The sequence below is a fragment of the Seriola lalandi genome, unplaced genomic scaffold, assembly GCF_002814215.2.
Source record: "Seriola lalandi dorsalis isolate HSWRI2012SDOR001 ecotype SW California unplaced genomic scaffold, Sedor1 jcf7180002054413, whole genome shotgun sequence".
In the NCBI taxonomy this organism is placed as follows: Eukaryota; Metazoa; Chordata; class Actinopteri; order Carangiformes; family Carangidae; genus Seriola; species Seriola lalandi.
Window position 1 is genome coordinate 252,408 of NW_019524966.1, and position 12,505 is coordinate 264,912.

At 42.3% G+C, this 12,505-nt stretch overlaps 1 protein-coding gene across 1 annotated transcript in view; it reads right to left on the minus strand.

Moving 5' to 3' along the window:
• The window catches only part of LOC111657808 (FRAS1-related extracellular matrix protein 2-like), a 53,297-nt gene that overhangs the window by 6,980 nt on the left and 33,812 nt on the right, over window positions 1-12,505 (minus strand). Inside the window, exons 7-16 of the mRNA XM_023410125.2 lie at window positions 5,855-6,004; window positions 4,735-4,944; window positions 4,422-4,619; window positions 4,143-4,307; window positions 3,722-3,904; window positions 3,501-3,631; window positions 3,210-3,365; window positions 2,642-2,945; window positions 2,285-2,416; window positions 1,736-2,067 (exon numbers count right to left, since the gene is read on the minus strand). Coding sequence (XP_023265893.1) covers window positions 1,736-2,067; window positions 2,285-2,416; window positions 2,642-2,945; window positions 3,210-3,365; window positions 3,501-3,631; window positions 3,722-3,904; window positions 4,143-4,307; window positions 4,422-4,619; window positions 4,735-4,944; window positions 5,855-6,004 — 1,961 coding nt within the window. The remainder of the gene's footprint in view (window positions 1-1,735; window positions 2,068-2,284; window positions 2,417-2,641; window positions 2,946-3,209; window positions 3,366-3,500; window positions 3,632-3,721; window positions 3,905-4,142; window positions 4,308-4,421; window positions 4,620-4,734; window positions 4,945-5,854; window positions 6,005-12,505) is intronic.

Consider the following 12,505-nt stretch of genomic DNA (forward strand, 5'->3'; position numbering starts at 1 on the left):
CACACACACACACACACATACGCACACATGTTGGCGTGTTGAATTTCTCCCAACTTTCCCCCTCTAGAAGAGCTGCCCTAAAATGGTCAAATGACTGCGAGTGGTGAAAGTTCTCAGAGGGAGTGCTCTCTGGTATCTGCACTTTCCTCTGACCTGTGAGCGGTACCTGCCTGCACTGGTTCTATGTTCATGTGGAGACGTGCCTAAACCTCTGGGCACAGAGAGCTCAAGCAAATGATTTGCAGAATGGCCTTCTGACACAACCTGCTGGTCCTTAATAGTTTCCTGTGGTCCTGTTAAGCTGGGTACTAAGCCCTACACTGCGACATGCCACTGGCCCCGGCCTGCATGGAGCTGTCTCCGGTCTCCTGCCCACTTTGAGGATCGCTCAGGTCACAGGGCACCCACAAACAAAGGCTATGTCTTCTTCCATTGATCCTGCCTTACAGATCCTGAAACTGAACCTGTGACTCCAGTCCATACATCCACATACCGTCTTTTAGCTCTACTCAATAGTAACCATAGTAACGCAATCTGCATACAGAGCTGTACAAGAGCTGAATGTATACCACTCTTCCTCTTGATAGAAAGACAATAGGGACAAGAAAAGTCTTTACAGCTAGATGTGTGTTTTTCAGAATTTTAACAAGGTAAAACCATTCATTTCTTTCATATCATTTCTATCCTTTCATTATGATATACTGCATTATTTATTTCTATAAATCATCAGAAATAATGTGGTCACTAATCAATGAAGACAGAGGTAGTCAACATGCTCACCATTATCAATTTCTTTACTTCAAGGCTGAAGTAAAGTTTATATTACTAGCAGCAGCCTGCTCACTTGCCAGGACATGTTTATTACTGTACATGGCTACAGGCAACAAAGTTCCACTTGTTGAGAAAGCCTGTTATCACCTGGGTGATGCCTTTGTTATTAAATAAACCTGAAGCCATGTAAAATGAGAAACCCCCATTATAATAACAAACCAATATACAAAATACATATTTGCCAGTGCTGTAGGGCTTTAATTAATAGTCCTCAGTGGGGAGGGTAGTGGAAGTTTTCACAGTGATGTGCCCTGCACACTCTTCCAGTCCTTCTTTATCAACACTCTACTTTAATTAACTGCAAGTCAACTAACAGTAGGTTTCCAAGGTGAATGCAAATGTTGAATGCTGCGAGGCTTGTGTGCCAGGAGGACAGACAGGGCTTTAAGATCCCCACCTTACACCTTCACATATAACAGCTGCTGCTGCAAAGAGAACAACTGTGCACTTAGCACGACAGACAAAATGGGATTTTTTATGAGACTGCTGGTTATTGACTTTCCTCTTTGACAAGACAAATAATTGGTCCTACCAGGAACTGAAGGAAGCAGGGTGTCTGGTTAGTCATTACTACTGAGGTTAACATGGGTCTCCAGACAATAATGGATGATTTCTCTAGTGGCTGGTAGTTACTTCAGATCTCTAAAGGAAAACCAAGTTGGAGAGCAGGATTGTAATATGGCTGTAAATGATTAATCAGTTGATTGAACTGGAAACCCAGGTGGATTTTGGAATGAAAATGAACAAGACTTGTTAGAGGACAACACAGACAAAGCGCTACTGAGTCCACATTCCTGTCCTCGAGGGGTTCCACGTCTTTATTGAACTGGCTCCTTCCACCTCATGTCTAGAGATGACAAAAGGGGTCAGAGGTGAGCTGAAGCTCGAAGGTGGGGTTGCTTACCTGTCCATCAGTCCCGATGGTGCCTCCACAGTCACTGAGCAGCTCAGACATGTCATAGTAGCTGGTGAATTCCCACAAACAAGCCTCCAAGTTGAGGTTTCTGTAGAATCGTAGTGTACTGGATCCCCTGAGGGAAGTGCTGTACTGGTAAGGTGAGGTCTCCCCGATTACTTCTGGATTTTTGGTAGCTTCGGTAAGGAAGCCGTGGCGAGTCTTGACCTCAGCGTAGTCCAACAAATTAGAGCAGCGATGGTGGCCAACACGTGTACCGTCAGGGCTCAGCGTGAGCTCAAAGTTAGATAGGGGTCGGGTGGACACTACAGGCAACATACCTGAGGGAAGATGCATACAAAGCAGCTATAAAGTGGAAACATAGGCATGTTAAAGTTAGGACAAACTAACTTTTGTAGCTTGTTATTAAAAGAATTGATTGGTGACATATTGAAGCACAGTTTCCCCAAGCTCAAGTTAGTATCAAACCAACAACCTGCCTCTAAGTGACATTCTCACTGATGAAACATCATTCCAAACACAATCTGTGGTTCTTACCATCAATGTGAGGCATGGTGACAGTTAGTTTGATGAGGTTGGGATGGTCTGTGTCTTCCGCTCCAGTGTACCGCAGCTTGGCAGAGAAGGGTTCGGCCCCCACTGTGCCTACAACACGAGGCTGGCACATTCCTGCAACCACGCCGAAAGAAGAAGAAGAAAAAAAAAAACATGAAACGTTTTGTTTCCCTAAAAATCCACCACTGAAAGTCCTTTTATCTTTCAGTTTTTCTGTCAGAGCAAGGACAGCAAGTACTGTGTTGGGAGAACTCAACACAGCCAGCAGCTGCTTATCATGTTGAGCCATTTCCATGAGAGAGACTAAACACTGGAAGCTAGAGAATGAGCTGCACTCACCCTCGTCCATGCTGATGGACACTATGAGGCTAGTGAGTTCCAGACCTTCATCCCCATTAGAGTTCACGGCCCTTGCGGCACACTGGACCCTGGAACCAGCCTGGAAGTAGACTGAGTCCAAAGTGATTAGCTTGGAGGAGGTGAAGAAGGTATCAAAGTCCACTTCCCTCATAGGACTGGTGACACCGTCGCGGCCGGTGGGGGCGCTAACAAGCCAACGGTAACGGGTCAGGGTGTTGTTGATATTCTCGCTGACACAGATGGAGCCTGTTTTGTCATAGTCTGGATACTTGGGGTTACAAGCCTGGAAAAGGGAAAAGAAATGATGCTTATGAATGAAATGCACCCAAAAACCACTGCAGCAGTGAAAAGATACTACTGATGAATTCTCAAAGTGGGTGATAATTGAGCAAAGTGTGTACATCTGCTAAACGCTACCTCATAAATAGTATTTTCCTTTCTGGAACTGCACTTGTGAGACAAAAAGCTTCACTAAGTGAATCATTACCAGAGTCAATGACTGAAAAGTCTATCACTTAGTATTTATTGGTCTATCAGTTGGACATACAGTGACACAAATGACAGGGTATCCAGCCACAGGAAGAGAGTCCCTGGTCCTGTCGATGTCATCGTAATGCAGCAGAGACACCACTCTGGGCACCGAGGGGAAGGTGACGTCCGCCATGCTGTTGGTCTCCTCGATATAGATTATGGCTTTGCTCATCTGTTGATTGACAAGCAAGGGCAATTAAGAGGGTGTTAACAGGGAACAAGTTGCTGCTACTTTGTAATGTGATCGTTAGCCAGGTAGTTACACACCTGACAGTTAAATTACACACTCATTTGGCTTAATTTTCACCTTTGTTTCTGCCACCATGTTCTCATCAGGCTTCAGGTGGACAGTGAATGCCTCCCTCATTTCTCTGACACCGTCGTACAAAATTTCCACCTCCACATAGTGCTCCATGTCGCCCTCTTTGAAAACAATTTCTGTCAAGATAGGGGAAATTTGACAATTATTTTTCTATCAAATTTCAAATCACTGCTCTCCTGATAACAGTGCCTGGCGGTACCATTTACCCTCAGATATGGGATGATAGTCCTCCCCGGAGGTAGCAGATCCGTCCTTGGTGTGAACTCGGACAACAGAGACCTTGGAGGTGTCTCCAACACGCAGCACAGGGATCTTCACCACAGACACTTGTCCACTTTCCTTCGGTTCATTCACACTGAATTTGGTCTCTCCAAATCTAATAATGGCCTCTGAGAAAGCATGGCGTATTGTGTTAATCATGCTATAACTGTAACATAGCACATATTAAATCCACTGAGTCTACAGCTTTCTGAATTTGTTGCCCCTTTGGTAATATCATACAAGACACAATGGTAAATCTGATTTAACTTAAAATTTTTTATTTTTGCTAAAAAATTCTGCACATGGTGGCTTTAAATAGAACTGTTATAAGGAATAGTGAATGACAAGAAAAGAAAGCGTTCTTACTGTCTGCATCGTCTTTTATCTTGATGAGCGTTTCATTCTGTCCTCCAATAGATGCTCCGAATGGAGATTCACTCTTGGGGCTTCCCAACACAAGACGGAGCTCTTCTTCTTCCTCATGTTCTGTGTCATCAACTAGTAGCAGCACACAAGGCTTTTCAATCTCTCCTGAAAAAAAAAAAAAAAAAAAACAGTACAGGGGAAAGATATTGATTGTTTCAAGAGCCAGTAAAGAAAACACAAACCATACAAAGGGACGTGTGTTAGGTTTTGCAACACCACCTGGTAAGAAGGTGATGATGGAGGCATCTGTGTTGGGCCTCTCATTGAAGTCCATCATGACCTGGGCTGTCCCCTGCCTGCTGTAACAGCGTACTGTGGACCTGTAGCTGATGTCACCACTACGGTACACAGTAGCTGTGATCTGCCCTGAGTCCTCATTGCCCACATACACAGTATCACGGAACTGCACCTTTGGCACTACAACAACAAAATTGAACCCATAAATCAACATCTGAAACATAGTGTAAACATCATATATCATTATGTGTAATCTTTTGAATAAATTTTGATTACAACCAAGATTTTTACTCACAGTCAGAAACAGAGTCATTGATGAGGATAGTAGCCTTGCTCGGCTCCCCGAGGATCCCGTTCATGGGCATCCGTAGTACCAGTTCAAACTTCTCTGGCCCCTCCAGCACCGGCTGGCCCAGGTCATCCAGGACGGTCACGCGAAAAGTCTGCATGGTGACCCCCGGTGCAAAGTCCAGATTGCGGCTGATCCCCACATAATCTACACCAGCTGCTCAATAGGACAATATAGGTCAGCCTTGTTTCAATGAACAGAGAACACATCAGCTCATGAGAAACAGTGGACATAGCACAAATGGACTACAGTACTTGATCTTATTTCTACAGCAGTTCTCACATTACATCATAATTCATCTGTGAGTGGGTCTGTGAGTAAGATGAAATGATATACCCTGCGTGCTGACAAAATGATGCTTTCTATCTCATGGTTAATAGCCAAGAACTGTTGGAATTCGTTGCGTGATTAAAAGCGCACAGCGAGAAACTGGATATCTCCCCAAGCGCAAACAGGTTATTCATTTGCCTTTCTTTGAAGAAACTGGGTATTGAGATCTCAACCTTTGCCCACAGGCTTTTCTCATGTACTTATGACCCAGTTATGGGTGTTAAGTGTGGCCTTGCATTTCTACCATGCTGTATATGATTAGATGCTAGTTATTTCTACGGTTGTAATGCAGGCCAAAGCAGAGATGTTATGGATCTGTGCAAGAGGGAGAAGACTGCCTGGGGGCAGGAGATAATAGGGGCTTTAGGGAAGGCTTGAGTTAGCAACCAGTCTTAGAGTCCAAATCATTGACATGCAGAACAATAAGCATGCATTCCTAAAGGCCTGTCCTCACTCAAACCACCATTATCTTCATAACACTGTGCATATCCAATGCCCACAAGGCAATGGTCCAGCAGAAAAGCCATGATTTCTTTCCTCCAAACCTTGAAACATTGTTTACATTCCCCAGGCCGTCCACCCAACAATATCCTGTAACATCTCCTTGGACTGTTGAGCTCAAAAAACAAAGCGTGACAGGGTGACGACTTAAGTCTATTGTTTTCTGCAGTTTACACTTCTCTAAGCACTAACTACATAAAGCTGTCAGAGAAAGCTACCTTTCATGGACACATACCCTCAGCTGAGACAGGCTCTGTCTTTCTGGAGCGCACTGTGACAGTTCCTCCTCTGGAAAGATCAGTCCCCGTCCTCCACACCTGCACCTCCACAAAGCCATCGCTCTCATCCACATGGTAGTCTGTGTTGCCAAAGTAGAAGACGGGAGCTGGGAAGAACAACAGTGGAAGGAGTGAATAAGATGAGGAAAAACACACAGGAGGATGTAATCCATAATCATCTTTTAGCTGTTTCACAGGATACTTGAATGCCTGATGTAATTGCTGTGTTGAATCTGTAATAGCTAGCATACTCTGTAAAATTACCTCTGATTACAGGAGAAATTGAGGGAATGCCTCCATAGAAACACCAGCAGGTAGTAAACACTGTAATTGTAGCCTTTAAACAACACTTTCTAACTTCCTGGAATTATGTTTTGGGGGGATTTTTACATCTGCATCAAGTATTAAAAGACAAAAAGCAACCTGAAGGCAGATTTGGTTTTGTTCTAGATGAGCCTGGTGCTGGAGCTGACTTGTGATAGTGATGGGTCTGAGAGTCAGACAGGAGGCCTGACAGGAGGTCTGGGGGATGTAGAGCTCAATGTGCCAGCCCAGGCCTGCCTGACTGCAATTAGTGTTTCTATGAGCTGAGATTCCGCTGCAGCCAAACTCACCCACTGTTATTCTATTTAACCCTTTCAGAGCATGCTTCCTCAATGTACAACAATGTACAACATGTCATGGCGCTTGTGAAATTGCTTCCTAAGGTACTTGGACCTTTGTGTCTGCTCTCTTGGGGAGGTGCAGTCAGCTACTGTAACTATGCAAGAATTCTCAACACAAAGAGACTATTTATGGTCTTTAACTGCAGGGAGTCAGTCATAGTCCATTACAGCAATACAGAAATAACACGAGCAGCCGAAAAACTGAAACCAATCCAAAGAAGCAATTTTTACTTTAAAAATGCTCACCTTCTCATAATAGATCAAACACATCATTGTTATGACTAATGGGAATAAGCCACTACTGAGCAATAAAAATCTGCAACTGTGACCAAATAATGAATAAATTAATTGAATGTCGATGGCCATGGGCAAAGTTGTGGTTTCCATGACAATGGAACTCTGCACCATCCACGCTCTGCACCTACAAAACGGTACTTCACTATTTCTCATCACACAGTACGAGGCAAAAAATAGAGTGGGTATGTGGAACTTAGCGATAAATATACTGAACAAAAACAAATCCATACTGTTGTAGCTGTGTTATGTTATCTAAATAAATTAAAATATAAGAGCAGGGGAAAAAAGAAATTAACTGTCAGTCAACAGTGCTCCCAGGCACAATTACTGATCAGCAAAAAAAAAAAACAGTTTATTATTTTGCACTATATAATTAATCTTCCAAGTAATTTGAGTCTCAGATGATATTGCATATTTTCATGCAGTCTGCTTTGTCAGTAACAGCTGTATATTAGCAAGATAAGACAAGTTCTAAAGGGGAAATTTAGGCAAAACCTGATCTGTGGTTCTAAGAGCAGCCATCTCTGTGGTTATAATAGTGTTACTCCCAAGTGCAAGCAAAGGACAGAAAATGTTTATGCTTTAATCTGTCCTGAGAGCACAGCCTAGGACAATGAGTGCTGCATCAAGAGGCTTGCAGCTGCCAGGGTTTCTCTCCACAGAGAAACCAAACAAAGATGGTTTTGGCTGCCTGCACTGGGTCCCAACAGGAGGGGTAATCAGATCTACTAGCCTGAGGATGGCAGCCAGGAACTCAGGCCCTGTTGTACCAGTCCAGTAATCAGATAAGGTTTGTGCAGCAGACAAACAGTGAGCTTCAAAGAGCTACGCCCCATTAACTGAAAGGTAAACCACTGGCTCTTGTGCTCCAGCAGCCCAGCAGCAGCAGCCTCCTATGCCACAAAGCACATCTAAGGTTACATGAATGTAAGTGGAGATTATCCAGGATTAATATGTAAAACTATATAAAATGTATAAAGCCTTATTTATTCAGAAAAATCTCTTTTATTAGTATTGTCATAACACTTGCCACTCTTACTTTTAGTCTCTTCAAATGTAAATTGTGGGCTCAAAATGTAAAATCCTTGAAGTTTTGATGGTTGTTTGAAATGATAAAACAAAAATATTGATTTTAAAAAACAACCCCAATGTCTCCTGGTAAATCAAAAATACAAAACATGAGCCAGAAATAAAACCCCCTTACTTACATTCATTATGATGGTCAATATGCCCCGATTGCAAAGCCAAACAAAGGAAATATCTTTACTGCTGCATATGTATGAACATAAAATAAAAGGGAGGCACAAGGAGAGACACAGGGATCCCTAAGGGAACGGTTGCACTCCTACTGACTGCCTGATTTCACTTGAACTTTGCATGACATTCCCACAGTGCTAAGTGGCTTCTCGAATGGTGAGATTCAATTGAGCCCTGGCAAATGCTCTTCTGCCCACTGTGTGCTCGACAAATTTCTCTCCAGCAGAAAACACCTACAAGCAAAGTTCCATATTCAAAACAGAATCATCGACAACTTTAGCTATATACAACTGTGAGAAAAGCTTGAATTTTCAAAGCAGGCCATGGATTGAGTGTCTTAAGACTGGTCGATTAAAGTCAGCACCTGTGTGCTTAAGTGCTTTGGACATCTGTTTATATCAGCATGAATGGGAATCCAGGTGAAACATAATGACAGGGTTTGTGGGTTCCCCCTTGATTCATACCCATCCAGGATATACTGTACATGCACGGGACCCGCCCATCTTTAAAACAGCTCATAATCATACCTTTAGAACCAGAACGAAATTTACAGGCAACTGACACAAGACTGTAAATGCACGATTCATGTCCTGCTGTACAAGCATTCTCATGTCACACAGCCCCAACCACCAAAACATTTTCCCGGATGCACAGTCAATATCAAACAGCAATTACCTCTGCAAGAGAGAACAAGTTTCTCCATATCCATCACAGGCAAAAGCCAGAGTACACATTGTAAGGATGTGGCCGTTTATGTGCAGATGGTCTGCTGTTGGGAAAATAGCAGGTACTCTGAGGATAGCAGCTGTTCATGCATGCTACTGTAAAATCCCTGGACAGCTTGAAAACTTTACAGTCATTTAATGCTAAACTGCCAAAAGATATGCCTTTATGCAGAAAAAGGTAACCATAATTCATTGCCCTTTCCAGCAGCAGCTCCGTGGTATTGTGTGTCTATTTGTGCAATAGTTCCAGGCTTCAGTGTGTGTCTGTGTGTGTGTGTGTGTGTGGTGATGAAAAGGAAATAGAAAAAAGAGTTTGAAAGGGTAGTAGTCTGTGTGCTTAGATCATTCTATTAGCAATATAAAACAACAACCAGATATGACCTTTTGCTCTCTTGCACACACAGTTTCCTGCTAATTACCACACTCCTTTTTATTTTTTTATTGCGCTTGTCCATTTGGACCTCCTCTTGTTGTTTACTGTTTCCTTCAATGTCCTGCTGTCATTTTGATTCTGTTCACCAGTCCTATTGTGCCCTTACTTATTTTCGTGCTACTTTAAATTGATTGCTGTATAGTTTTTGTTTTTTAAGATGTCTACACGTCCGTGTGCCTCATCTAATAGCATAACTAGATGAACCTTCTGAAACCCATTCCTTTGCATTGTGTATGGAATACATCTGTATCATGTCAGTTGATACGTTGGTGCAGTGGTGTCAAACAAATTTTCTAATTAATGTCACTACTACAAACCAGACTGACAACCAATCTGAGGTTTAGGGTTTCAGGGCCCTCCTGGTAATTCAGGCTTGTCTGACAGACAAGTTTGCAGAGTTGTGTTTGGAGACAGATACCTTGCGAGGGTTCAGACAATCCCTCCCATGTCTTCCCCCTGCTGAGCAGACAACCTGAACAACCAGCAGGGATGGAAAGTGCAGCAGGCAGACAATGATCCCTAACCACCATCGCACTCATGTAGACTGACAATTGTGTTTGTTGGAGGCTCTGGTCAAGCTTGAAGCACAGTGGTTGTTAAGAACTAGTTTCTTCACTTGCATTCACAATGTAGCAATTGCATGTTGTTAGGGGATATCATGGTGTAAACCAGAAATTTGTCACCTGTGAAAGATTTGAAACTATCCCTTCAATATCTCAGCTTACATTAGAATATTGCTGCAAATGTTATTGATTAGTTTGCAAAACAGCTTTGGTGATATTGGATTAACAAAAGTTTTGCATCTATGTATGTAATTATTTTTCACTTATTTTGTACTTATTTTTCCATCTTTGGATTAGCCAAAAAAACTGACATTTACAACCGATTTTAATTGTAAATTGTTTATCTCTAGAAATTCCAGAAAATATTTATGCACTGGTAGAAGATTTTGTCCAGAAGTGCAGTCATAAGATTGCATCTCCATTTGCCTGTGTCTAGCGTAGCCAGAGCAGGAGCCCTCCACCTGTAGCCTATACATTTAAATAACATGCACATATCCGTGAGACTTCACAAAATAGATTAGGCTAAGGATACGTGACTCAATGGTTGCCAAGCAACAATTAAAAAAAAGCAGTGCAGTGTACGTCTGTCTGACTGGGGCCTCAAACATGCATTTAAAGTCAAAATGAATGGGAAAAAAAATTCTTATACTCAATTACCTTTTTATACTTAGGGGAAATATCAGTAAATGAACTAAATTGAATCCATCCCAATCATTTTTTTCTGATTGAAAGTCCGGTGGACTCAAATGTAGAGACCAAAATCCAGGTGGGATTTTCTTGAGTTTCGGTTATACTTTCTGTGAGCTCTCAGTTGCCAAATTTCATTCATAGACATTAATAATAAAAGTCTGGCGGTTTTTAATCCAAACAAAGCTGATTTTAATTACTCTCCATCTGTGGGTGAAAGTATGCTAATCAGTGAAATTAATGTTTTGGTTGGAAAGAAAACATGCCTTCTCTTCCATTGCACAGGTTTTCAAATCTGGTTACTAGTGCAGGAAAGTTAAACACATAAATTGCCAGATTAACATCACAACCTTGGCAGACAATATGAGCCCCACCTCCTACTGCACTTGTGTGGTTTCTTCCACATGCCTGTACCTTCGTAGGTGGCCAGGACTGTGTGTTTGCACGGAGCAGGGAGTGCATACATCGAATCCCTGTGGCTTCTAATTTCATTATATTGTGCCACCCTGGTTTGGTTTGCTGGCTTGGAAAGAAGATATCATGCTGACGTGCACTTTTTCACTGATATCAGTAGTGTGTGTTTTTAAGAACCAGGTACTAACAGGTGCTTGGCCGGGCACACACTCCTTCCTCCCATGTACAGGACCCACTGGACAGCTATTCCTATGAGGGCTGACAAAGACGGATGTGATGCCCCCATTTGCCTCCCTTCCATATATACTGGAGTGGAGTTAGGAAAGGAATGTTGGTTACTTACTTAAATCTAATACATAGCGAGGTAAGGTGTACTGAAAGTGGAAATGAATCTAATGCTGCCTTTCTACTCTTCCAGACAGGAGATTGGTTTTGCTGTGCTTTCCTCAGAGCTTGGCTATTTACCATTTATTTCACCATCAGTGCTCAAGCCATTTCATTATCACCTCCTTCAGGGGGATATTTCTCCCCATTCATCACATTCCATTTATTCAGTGAATGCCGGCAACCTAAACACCTCCAACACCTAATTCAAATTATACTGTGGAGGGTTTGCTGTGCCAGTTTTACATGTGTTGTGTGTGTGTGTGCATGTGTGTGTACAGGGAATCAATCTGATGTCAGGTACTCGTGTCTTTATAATAAGGAGTCCGCTTGTCAGATAACAGCTCCAGGCATAGTTTCTCTCCAAGACACACAGGGAAACGTCTTAATAAATAAATCTAATAAATAAATAATACGCAATGAAAGGATGTTTCCACAAAAGGCAGCTCTATTCTGGCCCTTATAATCATCCTGTATAGGGGCACCCTTGTGAGTTTGCGGCTGTCTGAAAACGGATATGCATAAGAAGACTTTGATTGCCACAGATAAAGCAGGAACAAACCTGAGCACAGACTGCTAACACTGGTTCTCACTGGTTCTAAGTCCAGTTAATACTATGAACGGAACGAGTCTTCTTCTCTCCTGTTTCTGTGTGATAGTACACTAAGGACATGTAATGTAGGCAAGGCCTTGCCAGGAGGTCTTAAATCTGCGGAGTACAAACATTTCTTAGTGCATTTTATAATGAATTGACTTTTCAAGCTACAAAAATTGGATTACTCAGTCAAGTCATTGTTTATAACAGTTGAGATAAAAAAACACCGCACACTGGCTGACTATAAAGCCGCAGCAGTTATAAAATAGAGTTTGCCTTCCTCAACTCTATGAAAATGAAGTAATGGATGAACATGAACATGCTATTTATCAGTTGCAGGAAACTGTGCCCCACTAATGGAGTAGTTCCTCAAACCATTAACCCTTTGCCTTTGTACCTCTGAGACCACTTTTCCAAAGCAAACTTCAACGTGGCTTATCTTATCCTGTGTAGTACTTCCTGATATGTATGTTCTTTATTTATCGATCCCCTTGATTCTCAAGCAACCTTAACCTGCATTCTAAACGTAAATGACAAACAACCGTATGTGACTGAGTCAGACTCTCAAGTCAGTCTTTCAAACAGACT